Source organism: Ranitomeya variabilis, chromosome 1 (assembly GCF_051348905.1).
Source record: "Ranitomeya variabilis isolate aRanVar5 chromosome 1, aRanVar5.hap1, whole genome shotgun sequence".
Classification (NCBI taxonomy): domain Eukaryota; kingdom Metazoa; phylum Chordata; class Amphibia; order Anura; family Dendrobatidae; genus Ranitomeya; species Ranitomeya variabilis.
In genome coordinates this window covers 118,485,333-118,508,318 of record NC_135232.1, presented here as the reverse complement: position 1 = coordinate 118,508,318, position 22,986 = coordinate 118,485,333, and the positions used below count along the sequence as shown (strand labels likewise).

The following is a 22,986-nucleotide window of genomic DNA, read 5'->3' as shown; positions in this document are numbered from 1 at the left end:
TCAATATGACAACCAGAAAGGAAGGGGATTGAAGGTTCCAAAACCATTCTAAAACCACAACGAAACAGTTCCTCCACACCAGCCACATCGCACCTAGCTGAATGTTGTCCATACTAAAATGTTCCGCTAGACCTCGCCCAGTAGGGACCCGCTTACAATTCTGTACAATTCTGTAAGAACCTTGAAACAGATGGGAGTCACCCATCCCTGCACTTGGCTTCCACGTCCTTCAGTGCAACTAACCTCCTTCAAAACCCCCTCCTTTAATGCCAATGTGGGCAAGCATGACCCCTTATGCATGAGGGCCCCGCAACACCAACAACTCATTCTCAACTCCTTCCATTAAAGCCAGAGCCCATACGTCAGTCCCAATTGCATTTAAATTAATAATGTCAGACCTGAGAAATTCCCTGGAAGGAATTTCCATCTTGCGGTGCCTTACCACTACCCCCTCATTGCGTGCAACGAAGCAGGACACCCAGTTAACTTTACCATGGGCCTTGTTGATCCTCTCTAACGACTTTGCATGTCTCCAAGAAAGGTGCGCTACAATATCGGACCAAACCAGCACTAAACCCAGGTAAGAGGACCAGCGCCTTAAACAATCATACTTGATGTCACAACTCCCTTGACAGCCTGGAATCTAAGTCATTGCCACCCGTGTGTAGTACCAGAATATCTGGGGGCTTATCTAGAGTGATATGCAGATGGTATTCTGACATTACTCTGTTCCACATCAAATTGCTGATACCATCCATTGCACATTTGCAGAATCTCTAAGGAGACCCAATTGCTGTCCTGCCCATCTTGCATTAGCCGAAGGGAACCTCAATACACATAAGAATGACCTAAAACCCAGACCAACAAAGGGGTTCCTGCAACACAAGAAAAGTTGGGATGCAATAGGTATTAACTTCAAGAAAATATACGTACCACAACAAATATGTTTATAACATGCAGTCTAAAGTAGGACTGATATCCTGTAGACTCCTAAAGGCCAACCTTCTGTACTGCCTTGAACCCTAAGCTCTAGCAAGCAGCCTTGGTTGCGGTGCCAATCCGGAAAGAGTGAGAACCAAAATCCCCACTATTCAAACCGCACCGATACCAACAGCGCCTAAAGATTATATTGAATTGATAGACCGTTAAAGCCGACCAATACTGAAATCAAAAAGAACTGTGGCGTGCAACCCCTCACCTCCTAAAAAGAAGAAACAAATTTTAGCAGACATTTGAAATATGCTTTTAAACACCCCACAACTCCAAACAGATTTTTCCAGCCGTATCAGATTTGAAATCTTCAAGTGGCATCATACTACGTCTTCAAAACACGATACAGCCTTTGAAGACAAACCTCCATGGCACTTGACATTTTGCTGACCAATTCTACCACCCAAAATGCCCCCAAAAATGCCAAAACAAAAGCTACGTAAAATAAACCGCATTCATACTCAGACTTGCACACGTCTCCCAGGCAGCATAATAGCTGCTCTAAGATTTTAAAAGATACAGGGATTCGCCAACCCCGTATGATGCTTCCTAAACACTTTAATTGCCTGGAGAACTAAAAAATCTTATGTGAAGTCCCTCCAACTCAACAATTTAAAGAAAATGGCCAAGCCTGCTATTCTACCCAACATCACTGAGAATGACAAACCTTCCTGAAACGCTCTCCCGATCATATATAATAACAAACACGGGCGGTCAGCTGCCAATAACTGCTCGCCAACTGAATCCTTGAGTTCCTGGCAAAAACACCAGAAACCTACACAAAAGTACTTGGAGTGACGGAACCCCTCACCAGCCAAGGTTGTGTGAAAATAAGGTCCCAAAACCACTGGGCCCATTTGGTCTCCAGTCGCTCCATGTCTGGTGCCAGCTCCTGAAACAGATGTGACTGGAAGCAAGACAATACATCAGCTATTGAGTTCTGAACCATTGGCACATGATCAACATGAAACCATACATTTAAATCTAAACACCTGAGCACTAGATGGTGCAACAGAGATAAAACCGCTGATAAATGCTTCATACAATGCACTATACTTATCACAAAAGAAGCATACCCTCCTTTTCCTAAGCTCTGTCCCCCAGACCTCCAAAGCTACAACGATAGGAAACATTTCCAACTATGCCAAATTCCTGATCACACCTGCAGTTTCCATGTCTCCAGCCATTCACTCATGCACCATCTACTAACAAAATAGGCCCCTGAGTCACAAGAACCAGATGAGTCCATGAATTCCACGAAGTCAATGTTAGATATTACCTGATCCAACCACACTGACCTTTCATTGTATGATTGAAGAAATTGCTCCCAAACAGCTAAATCCACTTTGTGCTCGGAGTTTAATTGCACATAATGCATAGGATGCTTTATACCAGCCTTAGCCTGGGCCAATCTCCCGGAGATCACTCTACCCATAGGAAGAATTCTGCAAACAAAATTGAGCTTGTCCAAAAGAGATTGTAATTGACGGAGACAACATTTTTTGGCCTGCAACAACTCCTACACACAAACTTTCAAATCCCTTATCTTATCCACTGGTAAGCCACATTCCATTTTAATAGTACCCGGCTCAATACCTAAAAACTTTAAAACAGTTGAAGGGCCCTCAGTTTTTTCTGGAAACAAAGTAAGGCCAAATTGGGAATCCACCTACTTAAACGTCCTAAGCAGTGATGAACAAAATGCGGATACACAAAGTCATCTGAGTGATGCAAAACTGAACCCACATCAGATTCTTCCTTCACTAGCCACTCAATGAAACTTTTCAAAGTATGAACACGAAATCAAACAACTCATCGGTAAACAACAATCCACATAAAGTGTTCCATCCCAAGAACAACCTAGGAAACAAAAAAATCTCTGGATGTACTGGCAGCAAGCGAAACGTGGATTCAAGGTCCGCTTTTGCCAAAGAGCCCCTACTCCTAACATGCGCACCCAGTTCATGCCTTATCAAACGAAACATAAGAAACAGACACCAACTCTCAAAATGACATAGGAAAGACCTGCTGACAGGTATAATTTAAGCTAGCATAATTGTAAACTGTAATGGCAGCCATACGTTGGGACTGATTAAGGTGTGGATAAAACCATAATGTCCTTTGTATACCATTTTTTCCAAATCACGTTGAGTGCCCTTTTTCAACAGCAATACATATTATATAATGCGGCTATTTACAGGTTAAAAAAAAAGGGAGTGATGTTTCACTTTTACAGTAGTGTCCCTTTAAGTGTTCTTTTTGCGATAAAGTATTATGCAATGGCATCGATATTTCCTTGATGAATGCATTATCCTTCAGCCAGTGCATCAGCCAATGACCTGGGCAAATCATCTTTTAATCTGATCTAGATCAGAAGCATGCTTTCTATTCATTTAAAAGACATCATATGACTGACATAAGTAATGATGGGAGAATAGAAAACCAGCCTTCAACATAAGGCATTATCGTATCTAATAGGAAAGGAGTCTAAAGTAGAGACAGAAATAGAAGGAAGCATCTAGGCAGAGGCAAGCTCTTAGCACCTTCACAACGAGGCCAATTACTGTTTCTGCTTTTTAATTTTTCCTCCCCATCTTCCCAGATACATAACTTTTTATTTTTCCGTCCACATAGACATATGAGAGTTTGTTTATTGCAAGAAGAGTTGTACTTTTGATTGACATAATTCATTTTACCACATAATGTATTGGAAAAAGGGAAAAAATAATCCAAGAGGGAAGAAATTATGAAAAAATTCAATTCTGACATTTTTTGGGGGAATTGCTTTTACCATGCACATTTTGCGGTAAAAATTAACTAGCCATACGATTCTACTAATCAGTACGATTACAGCGATACCAAATATGTCCCGCTTTTTAATTATTTTAGTGGTGAAAAGAAAATATCAGAAATGTAAAAGAAAATTTCGGGTGCTGTCACTGTTTTCCGAAACCCATCACATTTTCATTTGTTCGGTCGATGGAGCTGTGCGACGGCTTATTTTTTGGAGTGCGATACAATTTTATTGCTATCATTTTGGGATAGATGTGACATCTAGATGTGACATATATCTCAAAATGTAAAAATCCATTGTTTACCAATTTGGTTATTTTCCTATTTTGATAGATCAGACTTTTCTTAACACGGCGATACTACATGCTTGTATTTTTTAAGCTTTAAAATATTTATTTTTAATGGGGGAAAAGGGTCTATTTGAACTAATGTTTTTTTTTCATATTTTCCAAAATATAAATTTTTCTGCGTTTCATTGTTTTTATTAGTGCCCTTAGGGGACTTGAAGCTGCAATTGCCTGATCGCTTGTGTTATATACAGCAATGCCACAGTATTGCTGTATATAGTAAAAATCACGGTCTCCTTTGAAGCTTGGCCACTCCATAATGAGAGACTCAGACGTCTTCAACAGACCCTCAGCTGTAATAGCAACCCATCGGCGACCGACCTGGAAATCATGATAGGGGCACACCAATGGGTGCATGGAATGACGTGCCTCCATGCCCAGAGTTTCACAACTCCACCCACAATTGTTAGAGGCAAGTCCTGGCTGTGACACAGAGCCATCAACTGCCGAGTATTCCATTAACTTCACGTCATCTCACACAAAGACTACAAGTGCTTTTCACTAAATTAGAATATCATCAAAAAGTTAATTTATTTCACTTCTTCAATACAAAAAGTGATACTCATATTATATACAGTCATTACAAACAGTGTGATCTATTTTAAGTGTTTATTTCTGTTAACGTTGATGATTATGGCTTACAGCCAATGAAAACCCAAAAGTCATTATCTAAGTAAATTACAATGCTTTATAACACCAGCTTGAAAAATGATTTTAAAATTCTAAACGTTGGCCTACTGAAATGTTTGTTCAGTAAATGCACTCAATACTTGGTTGGTGCTCCTTTTGCTTCAATTACTGCATCAATGCAGCGTGGCATGGAGGCAATCAGCCTGTGGCACTGCTGAGGTGTTATGGAAGTCCAGGTTGCTTTGGTCTGGTGTCTCATCTTCCTCTTGACAATACCCCATAGATTCTCTATGGGGTTAAGGTCAGACAAGTTTGATGGCCAATCAAGCACAGTGATACTGCTGATTTTAAACCAGGTATTGGTACTTTTGGCAGTGTGGGCAGGTGCCAAGTCCTGTTGGAGAATTAAATTTTGATCTTCAAAAAGCTTGTCGGCACAGGGAAGCATGAAGTGCTCTAAAATTTCCTGATATACGTTTGCACTGACTTTGGTCTTGATAAAACAGTGGACCTACACCAGCAGATGACATGGCTCCCCAAACCATCACTGATTGTGGAAACTTCACACTAGACCTCAAGCAGCTTGGATTGTGTTCCTCTGCACTCTTCATAAGGACTCTGGGACCTTGATTTCCAAATAAAATGCAAAATTTACTTTAAACTGAAAACAACACTTTGAACCACTGAGCAACCTTCCAGTTCTTTTTCTTCTTGGCCCAGGTAAGACACTTCTGGCGTTGCCTATTGTTCACGATTGGCTTGACACAAGGAATGTGACACTTGTAGCCCATGTTGTATCTTCCCAAAATTTTTTAATGACCTTTTCTTAACAATCCTTTCAAGGCCGCGGTTAACCAGCTTGCTTGTGCACAGTTATCTACCACACTTTTTCCCTCCACTCAACTTACCATTAATATGCTTGGATACAGCACTCTGAACAACCAGCTTCTTCAGCAATGACCCTTTCAGGCTTACCCTCTTTGTGGAGTGTGTCAATGACTGACTTCTGGACATCTGTCAAGTCAGCAGTCTTCCCCATGATTGTGGAGCCTACTGAAACAGACTAAGGGACACTTTTAAACGCTTAGGAAGCCTTTGCAGGTGTTTTTTTGTTAATTATTTTAATTTACTGAGATAATGACTTTTGGGTTTTCATTAGCTGTAAGCCATATTCATCAACACTAACAGAAATAAAAAACTCGAAATATATCACTCTGTTTGTAATGACTTCATATTATATATAGGAGTTTCACTTTTTGTATTGAAGAAGCGAAATAAATTAACTTTTTGATGATATTTTAATTTAGTGAGAAGCACTTGTATCATCGTGCAGAGCAAGATGGCAGTGGAGGCTTTCCTCTACAGCGATCAGTCTAGCTTTTGTCTTGGATGCAATGATAGCTAGATATTGGTCTGGAAACAATGGGGGCAATGCCATTAAAAGGCCTTCATGAGGGAACGTCACACTGGTCCTGCTCCTGAGACTGTGATGTGAAGTGGCATAACATACATTAGTTGTACCCCTCTAGTCTTCATTCCAGGTACACTAACAGCTCGGTGTTACTTTAATTTTGTGGTGAAATCAGTGGTACATCCATTTCTCCAAAGTGTCCCAGGATTTATTTATTAATGTTACAATGCTAGGCAGCAAATTGCGTGTGCTACTGTGAGCAGCCTGTGTGTGACCTATACGTATTGCCACGGTTCGCAGAATCTCCAGACTTGTCTCCCATCGATCACATCTCAGATGTAATTGAAAAAGGAGCTGGCAGCAGCGAATCCTGATGATTTGCACCCCTAAATGCATTCAGGAATCTTTACAACAATAAAAAAACAATTAATTTTGTTCAACATGGAGAATGCGATTACCCATATAGTGTGCTGCAATGTGTACTATATGTTTACAGACTTGCCAGAGGAAAAGACAAACTCTACATGCCAGAAATGCAAGGTGCAAAGTCTTCAGGAGAAAATAGCTACACTGTAGCTCAAAGAAGATGAGGATTTCCTTGAAAGAGCAGAAGAATCTCTTCAGAATGTTGCAAGATAATATTTCAGTCTTCTCGCAGAAGTTAATGACAGAGTAGAAATAACTATTCAGAATGTTCAAATGGAAGCACCATTCAATGTACTTGCAGAAGAGAAATGGAAGCACGTGACCCAAAGAAGAAGCAGGATTATGAGGCAGTCAGCTCCCATACCGCTGAAGTACTACTACTTGGCTCTCACGCACGACATCTATGAAGATGTACTTCAAAAAAGTGCCTTCCCACAAAGAACACTCCAGTAAGCAACCAGAAGCCTCCTTGAAGAGAGAAAAAGAAGAGCTGAGGTGAAGAAGAAAAGAAGAGTGGTGGTCATGGAGGATTCCCTTCTGAGAAGAACCGAAGCCTCTATCTGCCGACCAGATATCACATCACGAGAAGTGTGCTGTCTTCCAGGTGCCCAAATCAAAACTCTTCAAGACTCTTCAGTGCTGCAGATGACCATCTATGGTCACCAATACATGTAGGAACTAATGACACAGCAAGAATAGACCTGGAAACTACAGTGGGAAAAATTATTATCCGATACACTGCCGATTTTGCACGTTTTTCCACCTACAAAGAATGGAGAGGTCTGTAACTTTTATTATAGATACACAGTTAAGGATGATTCCGAGAAAGGTCAGGAATCACCCCAGAACTACATGGGAGGACATGGTCAATGAGCTGAAGAGACCTGCAACCACTGACTCAAACATTACCGTTAATAACACTACGCCATCAGGATTAAAATCTTGCAGGGCACACAAGGTCCCACGGCTCACACCAGAACACCTCCAGGCCCATTTGAAGTTCGTCAATGAAAATCTGGACGATCCAGAGGAGGCATGGGCAAAGGTCATGTGGTTAGAGGAGACCAAAATATCACTTTTTGGTACTAACTACACTCTACTTCTTTGGAGGAAGAAGGATGAGTACAACTTCAAGAACACCATCCCAACCATGGGTTGTGGCTGGGTCTTCCAGCACGAAAATGACCCAAAACAAACAGCCAGCGCAACTGGCTAGTGGCCTAGCCAGTCTCCAGACCTGAACCAAATAGAAAATCTTTGGAGGGAGCAGAAACTCAATGTTGCCCATCAACAGCCCCGAAAACTGAAAGATATGGAAAAGATCTGTATGGAGGACTGGGCCAAAATGGCTGCTACTGCAGTGTGTTAAAATTTGGTCAAAAACTACAGGAAACGTCTGACCTCTGTAATTGCAAACAAAGGATTCTGCACAAAATACTACATTCTGTTTTTCTATGGTCTTAAATACTTATTCATGTAATAAAATGTAAATTAATTTTGTAAAAATCATAAAATGTGATTTTCTGTTTTTATTTTTAGATTCCGTCTCTCACAGTTGAAGTGTACCTACGATAAAAATTACAGACCTCTCCATTCTTTGTAGGTGGGAAAACTTGCAAAATTGGCAGTATATCAAATACTTATTTTCTCCAATGTATATGCAGAGACTTTGAAAACCTAGGCTGTAAAGTGAAGGAACTGAGAGCACATCAGGAAAGCTTTAAAGCGAGCTTGTCACCAGGTTTGAACAATATGAGATAAGACCACCACGGTTCAGGCCTGATATACAGCACTCTGCATTGCTGTATATATGCCCCCAACCAGCCTGCGCAGGAGCGCGATGCCAGGGAGACGATGTGTCATCCACACGAAGCAAGAAGGGGGATGGCATCACAAGAAGGAAGGCGCTTGACAAAGACCAGCAACACCCTTCAGTCCACACAGCCCCTTATGTGAGCATAATAAAAGGTATTTTTCTGGTCTTGCAGGTTTGAAAGGTGGTGGTATTATCTCATATCTTTTCAAACCTGGTGATCGGTTCCCTTTAAACAAGAGCAATATGGGATGGGAAATGTACGGCCAGGAAAAAGAATGCAGCTAACAAATTCTTTTAAGAACCCTCCTATTAGAAGTGGAAATAAAGAACAAAGGCAACAAATTCTAAATGAAACTAGAGGAGCAAGAGAAACAGACTACAAACTAAAATGCATCTATAAGAATAGGTAGAGCATGGGAAACAAGGAGAATTAGAGCTCCTAACACAGGAAGAAAGATATGACGTCATAGGCATCACTGAAACTTGGTGGGATGATACACATGATTGGAATACAAATCTTGAAGGCTACAACTTATTTAAAAGAAAGAGGCTTAAAAAGAGGGGAAGAGGGGAGAAGGTGTTGTACTGTATGTTAGGAAAACGTATATCTCCAAAGAGCTCCAAGCTTCAGAGAATGATCGTTCTGTAGAAATGGTTTGGGTAAGAATACAAGTAGAGACGAACAGAAAGGACACTATTGTAGGTGTTTACTATAGGCCACTTGGACAGACTGAGGATATGGATGAACTCTATACCTCAGATGTCTTTGTTCTATAAAAAAAAAAGTTTGACATAGGAATCATTGGAGATTTTAACCATACAGACATTTGCTGGGAGTCTCTCTCAGGCAAAACTAATCGGTCCAGAAAAGTCTTATCTTATTTTGCTGACAACTTTATCTTTCAAAAGTTAGAAGAGAGGATCTGCAATCTTGGACCTACACTACGGTTGCAAAGTTTAGGGTCACCCAGGCAATTTTGTGTTTTCCATGAAAAATCATACTTTTATTAATCAAATGAGTTGCCAAATGAATTGAAAATCTAGTCCAGACATTGACAAGGTTCGAAAAAAAGATTTTTATTTGAAATAATAATTTTCTCCTTCAAACTTTGCTTTCGTCAAAGAATGCTCCCTTTGCAGCAATTCCAGCATTGCAGGCCTTTGGCATTCTAGCAGTTAATTAGCTGAGGTAATCTGGACAAATTTCCCCCCCTGCTTCCAGAAGCCCCTCCCACAAGTTGGTTTGGCTTGATGGGCACTTTCTGCCTACCATACGGTCAAGCTGCTCCCACAACAGCTCAATTGGGTTGAGATCTGGTGACTGCGGCGGCCACTACATTACAGATAGAATACCAGCTGCCTGCTTCCTCCCTAAATAGTTCTTGCATAATTTGGAGGTGTGCTTTTGGTCATTGTCCTGTTGTAGGATGAAATTGGCTCCAATCAAGCGCTGTCCACAGGGTATGGCATGGCATTGCAAAATGGAGTGATAGCCTTCCTTATTCAAAATCCCTTTTACCTTATACAAATCTCCCACTTTACCAGCACCAAAGCAACCCCCAGACCATCACATTACCTCCACCATGCTTGACAGATGGCCTCAGTCACTCTTCCAGCATCTTTTCAGTTGTTCTGGGTCTCACAAATATTCTTCTGTGTGATCCAAACACCTCAACACCTTGGATTCGTCTGTCCATAACACTTTTTTCCAATCTTCCTCTCTCCAATGTCTGTGTTCTTTTGACCATATTAATTTTTTCCTTTTATTAGCCTGTCTCAGATATGGCTTTTTCTTTGCCACTCTGCCCTGAAGGCCAGCATCCCAGAGTTCCCTCTTCACAGTAGACGTTGACACTGGCGTTTTGCGTGTACTATTTAATGAAGCTGCCAGTTGAGGACCTGTGAGGCATCGATTTCTCAAACTACAGACTCTAATGTACTTGTTTTGTTGCTCAGTTGTGCAGTGGGGCCTCCCACTTCTCTTTCTACTCTGGTTAGAGCTCTGAAGGGAGTAGTACACACCTTTGTAAGAAATCTTCAGTTTCTTGGCAATTTCTCGCATGGAATAGCCTTCATTTATAAGAACAAGAATAGACTGTCGAGTTTCACATGAAAGTTCTTTTTTTCTGGCCATTTTGAGAGCTTAATGGAACCAACAAATGTAATGCTCCAGATTCACAACTAGCTCAAAGCAAGGTCAGGTTTATAGGTTCTCTAATCAGCCAAACTGTTTTCAGCTGTGCTAACATACTTGCACAAGGGTTTTCAAGGGTATTCTAACCATCCATTAGCCTTCTTACACAGTTAGCAAACACAAAGTACCATAAGAACACTGGAGTGATGGTTGTAGGAAATGGGCCTCTATACACCTATGAAGATATTGCATTACAAACCAGACGTTTGCAGCTAGAATAGTCATTTACCACATTAACAATGTATAGAGTGTATTTCTGAATCATTTAATGTTAGCTTCATTGGAAAAAAACTGTGCTTTTCTTTAAAAAATAAGGACATTTCTAAATGACCCTACACCTTGGAACGGTAGTGTAAATCTTACCAAGAGGGAGGATATGGTTAAGGAAGTAAAGGTTGCTGGAAATTTATGAAGCAGTAATCATGCTATCCTCAAATTTTGGATTACAAGAAGAGCAAGACCTGTGAGGACTCAGACTTTAAGTTTGGACTTCAGAAAGGCTTTTAATGGACTCAAAGTGGGTAGGAAAGGTCCAGTGGCTGGATGTTGTAAACGACAGACATGTCCAAGAAAGATGGGAGATTTTGCTAAATTAAATTCTCACTGCACAAACGGGTAACAATCCCGAAAAGAAGGAAAAATTGGAAGAAATTAAAGCGACCAGGATGGACAGACATATAACTTAAACACCTGCTTAAATGGAAAAAAGAAATGTGTATCAAATGGAAAAAGGGGGCATGTCTAAAGAAGAATCTAATGCTGTCTGCAGGGAATGCAAGGCAAGCGTTAGAAGAGCTAAAGCCAGTAGTGAAGTAGGGCTTGCAAGAGAGACCAAAAGCAATAAAAAATGATTTTGGGGGTATGTCAAGAGCAAAAGAAAAGTCAAAGATGCTAAAAAAAATTGTACGGGACGAAAAGTGTTAAGTGGTCAAAAATTATGTTGAAAGCAAATGGTGAGGGAGCACTTAGCTAATTTAAATTAATTTAAATCTACTGCTCCAGATTAATTACATCCTAGGGTACTGAAAGAGATGGAGGAAATTGCAGAAGCACTAACCAGAATCCTTGAAAATTCATGGAGAACAGGAGAAGGGCAAATGTTGCCCCTATCTATAAAAAGGAAAGAAAAAGGAGCTAGGAAACTACAGACCAGTGAGCCTTACTTTTATACCAAGAAAAATCTTTGAACAAATTATTAAATAGCATGTATGTAAGCACTTGGATTAGAATACAGTAATTAACCAGAGCCAACATGGGTTTGTAGCAAACAAGTCATGCCAGATTAATCTAATTTCCTTCTATGATGGAATCACTGACTGGGTGGATCAGGGAAATATGGTAGATGTAGTGTATTTTGACTTCTGCAAAGCATGATGAAATATCTCATACTATCCTTATTGAAAAAATGACTAAGTATGGGATTGACAAGGCTACGGTTAACTGGCTCACTGATCGTACTCAAAGAGTGGTGATAAATAGTTGAACATCCAATTGGATGAGTGTTTTAAGTCGAGTACCACAAGGCTCTGTCTTGGCCCCAGTGTTCAACATTTTTATAAACGATCTAGATAAGGGAACTGAAGCTAAACTAATCAAATTGTAAGCTAGGGGGGATAGCAGACACTAGAGAAGACAGAGAAAGGTTTCAGATGGATCTAGATAAGCTTGAACAATGGTGTTAGAATGGTATTTAACAGGAAGAAATGCAAGATTCTACTTCTGGACAAGAAAAACAAAAATGACAGCTACAGAATGGGAAGAATAGAATTAATTAGCAGCATGTGAAAAAGACTTGGGTATACCAATAGATCACAGATTGCACATAGTGTCAATAGTGATGCAGCAGCAAAAAAAAAAGGCAACACAGTTCTGGGATGTATTAAAAGAAGCATAGAGTCTGGATCACGTGAAGTAATTACCCCCTCTACTCCTCCTTAGCCAGACCTTAGCTTGAATACTGTGTCCAGTTCTGGGCACCACATATTAAAAAAAGATATCGAAACAATTTATAGCAAGATCAGAGAAGAGCTATCAGGATGGTGAGCGGACTGCCAACTATGTCCTAATAAGAGGAACGGTTAAAGGATCTGGGAATGTTTACCTTGTAAAAAAGAACGTTAAGAGGAGACTTAATATCTGTTTACAAATATCTGAAGGAATGTCACAGTGTAGAGGGATTATGCTTATTTTTATCTACATGTGGAAACACGAGAAGCAATGCAAAGAAACTGAAAGGGAGAAGATACAGATTAGATATTAGAAAAAAACTTTTGGACAGTGAGGGTGATTAATGAGTGAAACAGGCTGTCAAGAGAGGTGTAAAGTTCTTCTTCAATAGAAGTCTTTAAACAGAGGATGGACAGACATTTGTCGGAGATGGTTCAGTGAATCCAGTACAGAGTAGGGTGTAGCACATGACGTCCCTGGAGCTCCCTTCAAACTCTAACATTCTATGAATATACACTCAGACAACCATTAACCCCTTCACGACCTTGCCCTTCTCCGTTTTTGCGTTCTCGTTTTTCGCTCCCCTCCTTCACAGAGCCATAACTTTTTTTTTTTCTGTCAATATGGCCATGTGAGGGCTTGTTTTTTGCGGGACAAGTTGCACTTTTCAACGACATCATTGGTTTTAGCATGTCGTGTACTAGAAAACAGGAAAAAAATTCCAAGTGCGGTGAAATTGCAAAAAAAGTGCAATCCCACACTTGTTTTTTTGTTTGGCTTTTTTGCTAGGTTCACTTAATGCTAAAACTGACATGCCATTATAATTCTTCAGGTCATTATGAGTTCATAGACACCAAACATGTCTAGGTTACATTTTATCTAAGTGGTAAAAAAAAATTCCAAACTTTGCTAAAAAAAAAAAAACATTGTGCAATTTTCCAATACCCGTAGCGTCTCCATTTTTCGTGATCTGGGGTCGGGTGTGGGCTTATTTTTTGCGTGCCGAGCTGGCGTTTTTAAAGATACCATTTTGGTGCACATACGTTCTTTTGATCGTCCGTTATTACATTTTAATGCAATGTCGCGGCGACCAAAAAACAGTAATTCTGGCGTTTCTAATTTTTTTCTCGCTACGCCATATAGCGATCAGATTAATATTTTTTTTTATTGATAGATCAAGCGATTCTGAAGGCGGCGATACCAAATATGTGTAGGTTTGATTTTTTTTTAATTGTTTTATTTTGAATGGGGCAAAAGGGGGGTGATTTAAACTTTTATATATTTTTTTTTTTTTTTCATATTTTTTAAAACATTTTTTTTTTTTTTTTTTTTAACTTTTACCATGCTTTAATAACCTCTACAACTCGATTGGCTCAGCTACATAGCAGCGATCATCAGATCGCTGCTATGTAGCTGAATTGCAGGCTTGCTATGAGCGCCGACCACAGGGTGTCGCTCACAGCAGGCCGGCATCAGTAACCATAGAGGTCTCAAAGACCTCTATGGTTACCATCCTGACACATCGCTGACCCCCGATCATTTGACGGGCATCGGTGATGCGATCATTTCTGGCCGCGCGGCTGGAAGCGCTGGTTAAATGCCTCTGTCAGCGTTTGACAGCGGCATTTAACTGGTTAATAGCGGCAGGTGGATCGCGATTCCACCCACCGCTATTGCGGGCACATGTCAGCTGTTCAAAACAGCTGACATGTCCCGGCTTTGAGGTGGGCTCAGCGCCGGAGCCCACATCAAAGCAGGGGACCCGACCTCCGCTGTAATAGTACGGCGGAGGTCGGGAAGGGGTTAATAACCTTATTGAGAGGTATGTAATTGTGTACATTTCTGCAAGAGACGCTCATAATCTATACTGTATAAAGAAATGTTTTGAACAATTTTTTTCATCATTTGCATATCCTTAACATGTCTATCAATCTTGTGATTTGCAGAATTCCATGACTTTTCCTTCTTGATGTTGCAATATTAAAGTTTAAACGTTTTTCATATTTGCAATTGAATGTTTCTTTCTAGCCATGTATGGGATATGTCATCAATGGGGACCAGTGGTCTGGGTGTTCATTTCATGCAAATGATGATATATAAAACAACTGAAAGCTTAGGCTGAGAGGTGGTGATCAGTGATGAACGAGTATACTCGTTACTCGAGTTTCTCAGAGCATGCTCGGGTTATCTTCAAGTATTTCGGTGTGCTCAGAAATTTAGTTTTTGTCGACACAGCTGCATGATTTGCGGCTGCTAGACAGCTTGAATACCTGTGGGGGTTGCCTGTTTGTTAGGGAATCCCCACATGTATTCAAGCTGTCTAGCAGCTGCAAATCATGCAGCTGCGTCGACAAAAACTAAATCTCCTAGCACACTGAAATACTCGGAGACCACCCAAGCATGCTCGGAGAAACTCGAGTAACAAGCATACTTGCTCATCACTAATGGTGATGCGTTAGACAGCAGGGTGGAGCAACAGAAGTGTAGTAGGTTATGTGCCTAGTACGGGAGGAAACACAGGAATTCAAAAGTGGTTGTCCAAGTAGTGGACAACCCCTTTAACTTATAGTACAGCACCTACACAACTAAGGATGTTCTCAGGGAAAGATGACAACGTGAACATGTGGGTAAATTATGCGACCACTAGATGCAGAAACCAGTCTCTAGTGTTTATAGCCCATGTATGGACAGCAGGCAAGGCAATTACAGACCTGGGAAAAGTTACAAAGACAGTTGCATATGTAACAAATTAACAGTCTATGGCACTAAGTCGTTACCCCACTTCCCCCGTTATCTGAAAATGAAACAAGATTTGAGGACAGTTCTGTTGCCTTACCTTGAAAGTTCCTCTAACTTGGATTGTGCAAATTCTAAACTTTTCCTCTCTACATGCTCATGTGGAGTATGGGCCAAAAGCTCATGGAGGGTTATAATGTACCGAGGTATCTAAAAGAAAGATATATTTCTATTTAATACTAAATTATGTCATCAGCATAAAATGCTTTAATTAAACATATCCAAAATTTTAAAAGATAACTATGAAGGCATTTTATGTGCAGAAAGTGGGATACTTTGTCATTTAATAAATTCATCTTAGCAAAAATGGTTAAAGAAAACCTATATGCAAATTGCCTCTACAGAGAGGAAGAGGACTTTAACTCTACAGCGCCACCTGTTGGAAGCAGCAATCCTACAAGTCATTATCGACCCTTTAACGAGTCTTGCAATATGATTTGTGATAAAAGCCAAATCAGAATCTCAATTTGACGACATGGCGTTTTGGGGTATTGCCCCTCATCAAGCAAAATATGAGAACTGATTTGGCTGGGTTAGAGCAGTGTTTTTCAACTCCAGTCCTCAAGACCCACCAACAGGCCAAGTTTTCAGGATTTCCATAGGTGATGGAGTTAATGCTGAAGCAGGTGATGAAATTATTACCTGTGAAATACTAAGAGATCCTGAAAACTTGACCTGTTGGTGGGTCTTGAGGACCAGAGTTGAGAAACACTTGGTTAGAGGATGTGGACTGAGCTGAGGGGTCATGTCCAAAAAAGAAGAAAAAAGGTGGCATTTACCATCCAAAATAAAACAGTCCTTTATTCAATCCATTTAAACGGGTACAGAGGGGGAGAGGTGGATGCCTTCTGTGGACGATGGCTGTTTCGCACAAACTACGCTTCAACGGGTCCTATACTGTGTACTTAGTATAGGACCTGTTGAAGGGCAGTTAGCACGAAATGGCTGTCGCCCACAGAAGGCATCCATTTCCCCCCCCCCGCTGTACCCAATTTAATGGACTGAATTAAGGACTGTTTTAATTTGGATATTATTTGATTATCCCTGTTTGGTGTGCACCCGTATTCTTGCAGTTGCCCGGTGTTCATAAATACAGGTAGAAGTTGAATTACAGCTATAACAATCACAGAGGGAGGTGCCAGCAATAAATTCTCCTTTACAAACATTTTTGAGTTGAGGGGTAACGTTTATCTTGAGGAGAGTGACATCTCAGCTATGGCATGCCAAGGTAAGAAGGCTGATTCGTCGTGCAATGAACCTCACACCTGATAGATGCTGCCCAGTCCCTTGGGGAAAGAGATCATGCTACAGACTAGTCAGAAAAGTGGGTCCTCGGTGGCTTATTCCTGGCAACAGCACTAGATTCAGAGGTCTCTACCTATATGAGTGTACAGGCAAAGAACTGTCAATCCAGGGCAGTAGGTGGGGAGAAGCCGCTGAGGATCTGCCTGTCAGACTATTCTGTAGTACGCTTTCCCCGGCAGCTTTTAAATTATGTTTTTCTCTGAAAATGCCGCAACATTTAGAAGTCAAACACATATGGCTATGTTCATACAGCCAGTGCCCGATACAAGCTGCCCATGGATTGGGCAGTATGTAATCATTGTCAGATTTTTTTAAATGATCTAACTTTAGCTGTTTTTGAATCTTTGATTATGAAGACCAAGCTTTTAGGCCAGCCTTCGCTGGGCGCATGAGGGCTACAGAAGCTTCGTCTTTAATGTTTGGTAGTTTCATAAAGCGCATTTCGTGTACAGTCCCCTGTAACCTCAAAAAAATGAAAGCTGAAACTAAGTTACAGTTATTGCATTTGGTTTTCTACAGTAACTCCACAACTAATCACCTGTAGCTGTAACATTACGCTTAAGCATCACAAACACTAAGAATCCCATTAGCATAAAAGCAAGCCGAGCTTTCAGAATAGGAAATGCTCAGAATTGATATTTGCTATTCAGTCAGACAAGCAGTTAATTATGGAATAAAACGAATACTTCCCTATCTCGGTATCTATATATGGAATAGAAAAAAATCTGTATTGTTTCGCACAATAGACCTTCTAGCTACAACCATGGAAACATAGGCCGCTTGTCTGCAGATCAACCAATAATTACCCATGGTCACTCCTCATTGTTTGGAAGAGGTGTACTTATTTGTTCAGCGTGACAAAATTGCGCTACCAGACAATTAACAGGTGGCTAAATATCTGTTTTCAAGGACTTCCAACATCAATAACAGCCACATAAAAATCTAGCAAATAAAGCACCTGCTTGCAAATGAATTAGAACTGTGAAATCAGAGTGTACGTGGATAAACACATGCATTTGTATCAGTGTTACAGACTGGTATGTGCTGTTTGACCATGCACCAAAATTACCTGGAACATTGGATAGGTCAGGAACGTCTCCAGCATCCTCCCCTCACATGCTGGATTGGCTTCGTATTGTTTGAGGAGTTTGTCGAAGTCACGGTTTTGCTTGCAGTTTGCCAGCACTTGCAGACTGTACTGATGATTCCGGACAAATTCTTGGTAGATGTTCAGCATGGGCAGCAAAATATCAAACAAATCAGCTGGATGAAAAAGAAGAAAGGTCTGAGGATTGGTTTAAGAACGGAAGAGCTGCTTACCCAAAGAAATGGAAGGAGCCAAGGCAATACCACAAAAAAAATAAACTACAATGTGAAAAGATTAATCGCCAAAGAAAATTATTATACTACTGCAGAAAGAGGAAAGAAAACTATGCTTGGAAAAAGCATTCATTTCCAGTGAACTATTCCACATTTCTTTTTCATGTTACACCTGCAAACTAAAATGTATTTTATTGGAATTTTATGTAATACACCAACACAATGTAGCAAATATTGGGGAAATGTTAAGAAAATGAAACATGGTGTTCTAATGATTTTAAAAATAAAATCTGAAAATTGTGACATGCATATGTATTCATTCAGCCCCCAATAGCCTGATACCCCTATATAAATCCTGATTGACTAATTTACTTCAGAAGTCACATAATTAGAATAGAATACAAACATGTGGACTCAATTTACCCACCATAACTACAGCTGTTCTGTGAAGGTCACCCAAACAGAGATCCCGAGCAAAGAGAGCACTAATTAGAGAAGTAGCCAAGAGACCCATGGTCACTCTGGAGGATCTGCAGAGATCCACAACTCAGGTGGGAGAATCAGTCCACAAGACAACTATTAGTCGTATACTCCACAAATCTGGCCTTTATTGAAGAGTTGCAAGATAAAAGCCATACAAAGTCCAGATTACAAAAAGCCATGTAGGGGACACAGCCAGCATGTGGAAGTGCTCTGGTGAGAGAAGACCAAAGTAGAACTTTTTAAAAACAATGCAGAACGCTATGTACGGTGGAAAACTAACACTTTAAATAACCATGAAAACACCATCTCCACTGTCAAACATGGTGGTGGCAGCATCATGATGTGGGGATGTTTTTCTTCAGCAAGGATTAGAAAGCTGGTCAGAGTTCATGGGTAGATGAATGGAGCTACATACAGGGCAATCCTGGAGGAAAACCTGTTAGAGGCTGCAAAAGACTTTAGATTCGGGAATAGGTTCACCTGTCTGCCGGACAACAAACCTAAACATTCTGTCACAGCTACAATGGAATGGATTAAATTGAAACATATTCATGTGTGTGAATGGCTCAGTCACAGTTCAGACCTAAATCCCATTGAGAAGCTGTGGCAAGATTTGATAATCACTGTTCACACACGCCTCCATCCAATCTCACTGTGCTAGAGCTATTTTGCAAAGTAAAATGAAGAAAAAAAAATCTGGTAGAGACAATTTTCAGATTTAGATTTGTAAAATAATTAGAGAACCATGTATCATTTCCTTTACACCTAACAAATACTTGCTACTTAGTATTGGTATGTATAAAATAAAATCCCCAAAAAACGCATCATGTGCACAAAACATGCAGAATGCATTCTAAATGATAGGATGCATAATGTATGCGTTTTTAATGAGTTTTTATAGCGTTTTTATGGCGAAAAAAATGCGAAAAAACCTGAACGTGTGCACATACCCTTAAAGTTTGAAAATTATTTTGTATCCAAATCCGGGATTAAACTTCTCCACAACAGTATCACATAGTTACATAGTTATTAAGGTTGAAGGAAGACTGTAAGTCCATCTAGTTTAACCCATAGCCTAACCTAACATGCCCTAACATGTTGATCCAGGGGAAGGCAAAAAAAACCCATGTGGCAAAGAGTAACTCCACCATGGGGAAAAAAATTCCTTCCCGACTCCACATACGGCAATCAGACTAGTTCCCTGGATCAACGCCTTATCAAGGAATCTAGTGTATATACCCTGTAACATTATACTTTTCCAGAAAGGTATCCAGTCCCCTCTTAAATTTAATTAATGAATCACTCATTACAACATCATACGGCAGAGAGTTCCATAGTCTCACTGCTCTTACAGTAAAGAATCCGCGTCTGTTATTATGCTTAAACCTTCTTTCCTCCAGACGTAGAGGATGCCCCCTTGTCCCTGTCTCAGGTCTATGATTAAAAAGATCATCAGAAAGGTCTTTGTACTGTCCCCTCATATATTTATACATTAACATAAGATCACCCCTTAGTCTTCGTTTTTCCAAACTAAATAGCCCCAAGTGTAATAACCTATCTTGGTATTGCAGACCCCCCAGTCCTCTAATAACCTTGGTCGTTCTTCTCTGCACCCGCTCTAGTTCAGCTATGTCTTTCTTATACACCGGAGACCAGAACTGTGCACAGTATTCTAAGTGTGGTCGAACTAGTGACTTGTATAGAGGTAAAATTATGTTCTCCTCATGAGCATCTATGCCTCTTTTAATACATCCCATTATTTTATTTGCCTTTGTAGCAGCTGCCTGACACTGGCCACTGAATATGAGTTTGTCATCCACCCATACACCCAGGTCTTTTTCATTGACGGTTTTGCCCAGAGTTTTAGAATTAAGCACATAGTTATACATCTTATTACTTCTACCCAAGTGCATGACCTTACATTTATCCCCATTAAAGCTCATTTGCCATTTATCAGCCCAAGCTTCTAGTTTACATAAATCATCCTGTAATATAAAATTGTCCTCCCCTGTATTGATTACCCTGCAGAGTTTAGTGTCATCTGCAAATATTGAAATTTTACTCTGAATGCCCCCTACAAGGTCATTAATAAATATGTTAAAAAGAAGAGGGCCCAATACTGACCCCTGTGGTACCCCACTGCTAACCGTGACCCAGTCCGAGTGTGCCCCATTAATAACCACCCTTTGTTTCCTATCCCTGAGCCAGCTCTCAACCCACTTACACATATTTTCCCCTATCCCCATTACTCTCATTTTATGTAACAACCTTTTGTGTGGCACCGTATCAAAAGCTTTGGAAAAGTCCATATATACTACGTCCACTGGGTTCCCTTGGTCCAGTCCGGAACTTACCTCTTCATAGAAGCTGATCAAATTAGTCTGACATGAACGGTCCCTAGTAAACCCGTGCTGATACTGGGTCCATGAGGTTATTCCTCTTCAGATACTCCAGCATAGTATCCCTTAGAATGCCCTCCAGGATTTTACCCACAGTAGAGGTTAAACTTACTGGCCTATAATTACCGAGTTCAGTTTTTGCCCCTTTTTTGAATATTGGCACCACATTTGCTATACGCCAGTCCTGTGGTACAGACCCTGTTATTATGGAGTCTTTAAAGATTAAAAATAATGGTCTATCAATGACTGTACTTAGTTCCTGCAGTACTCGGGGGTGTATCCCATCCGGGCCTGGAGATTTGTCAATTTTAGTTATTTTTAGACGCCGCTGTACTTCCTGCTGGGTTAAGCAGGTGACATTTAATGGGGAATTTTTATCACTAGTCATTTTGTCTGCCATGGGATTTTCTTTTGTAAATACTGATGAAAAAAAGTCATTTAGCATATTGGCTTTTTCCTCATCCTCATCCACCATTTCACCCAGACTATTTTTAAGGGGGCCAACACTGTCATTTTTTAGTTTCTTACTATTTATATAGTTAAAGAATATTTTGGGATTATTTTTACTCTCTCTGGCAATGAGTCTCTCTGTCTCAATCTTTGCTGCCTTGATTTGCTTTTTACAGAATGTATTTAATTTTCTGTATTTATTTAATGCCTCCTCACTACCTACTTCCTTTAATTCTCTAAATGCTTTCTTTTTGTCCCTTATTGCGCCCCTTACAGCTCTATTTAGCCATATTGGTTTCCTCTTATTTCTAGTATGTTTATTCCCATACGGTATATACTGTGCACAGGTCCTATCCAGGATGCTAATAAACGTCTCCCATTTTCTTTGTGTATTTTTATGTCTCAGGATATCGTCCCAGTTAATTGCACCAAGATCATCTCTCATCCGTTGGAAATTTGCCCTCCTGAAGTTTAGTGTCCTTGTCACCCCTCTACTACCCATCTTATTAAAGGTTACATGAAAACTTATTATTTTGTGATCACTATTCCCCAATTGACCCCCAACCCTTATATTTGATATGCGGTCTGGCCTGTTGGTTAATATTAGGTCTAGCAGTGCCCCCCTCCTTGTTGGGTCCTGAACCAGTTGTGAAAGGTAATTGTCTCTCATAGTTGTCAAAACCTTTGCTGGAACTGCAGGTTTCTGTTCCCCAATCTATTTCAGGGTAGTTGAAGTCCCCCATAATAATGACTTCTCCTTGAGTCGCAGCTTCATCTATTTGCTTTACGAGGATATTCTCCATTGCTTCCATTAGTTTTGGAGATTTATAACAAACCCCTATCAGTAATTTATTATTTTTTCCCTCTCCCCTTATCTCCACCCACAGAGACTCTACATTTTCATTAGATTCACCTATATTATCACGCAGGATGGGTTTTAAGGTCGATTTTACATACAGACACACCCCACCCCCTCGCTTATCTGTACGGTCATTTCTGAAAAGGCTATAGCCCTGCACGTTAACAGCCCAGTCATGGCTCTCATCCAGCCATGTTTCAGATATCCCCACCATGTCATAATTATGCTCCAACAACATTAGTTCTAATTCATCCATTTTGTTGGCGAGGCTTCTGGCATTAGTATACATGCACTTGATGTTACTCTCTGTACCTCTATTCTTTCTTAAATTACTAACTGTTCTAACCCCACCCCCCATGCCACCGCCACCCCCAACTTCCTTATTTGTGCCCAGGTCTCTATCTGCACTATCTTCCCCTCCTATAAAATGAATACCCTCCCCCCCAATCCCTAGTTTAAACACTCCTCCAACCTTCTAACCATTTTCTCCCCCAGCACAGCTGCACCTTCCCCATTGAGGTGCAGCCCGTCCCTAGCGTAGAGCCTGTAGCCAACTGAGAAGTCGGCCCAGTTCTGCAGGAACCCAAACCCCTCCTTCCTACACCAATTCTTGAGCCACTTATTAACCTCCCTAATCTCCCGTTGCCTCTCTGGCGTGGCACGTGGTACAGGCAGTATTTCGGAAAATACCACGTTGGAGGTCCTTGCTTTCAGCTTGCAGCCTAATTCCCTGAAATCATCTTTAAGGACCTTCCACCTACCTCTAACTTTGTCATTTGTGCCAATGTGCACCATGACCGCTGGGTCCTCACCAGCCCCT

The 22,986-nt window shown here is 40.6% G+C and overlaps 1 protein-coding gene across 4 annotated transcripts in view; it reads right to left on the bottom strand.

Annotated features, from left to right (window-relative positions):
- Positions 1 to 22,986, bottom strand: part of RASGRF2 (Ras protein specific guanine nucleotide releasing factor 2) — a 401,708-nt gene that overhangs the window by 118,255 nt on the left and 260,467 nt on the right. For all 4 annotated transcript variants that reach the window (XM_077288405.1, XM_077288397.1, XM_077288415.1 and 1 more), the window contains exons 7-8: positions 17,725 to 17,918; positions 15,391 to 15,500 (exon numbers count right to left, since the gene is read on the bottom strand). In XM_077288405.1, the coding sequence (XP_077144520.1) occupies positions 15,391 to 15,500; positions 17,725 to 17,918 (304 nt within the window). The remainder of the gene's footprint in view (positions 1 to 15,390; positions 15,501 to 17,724; positions 17,919 to 22,986) is intronic.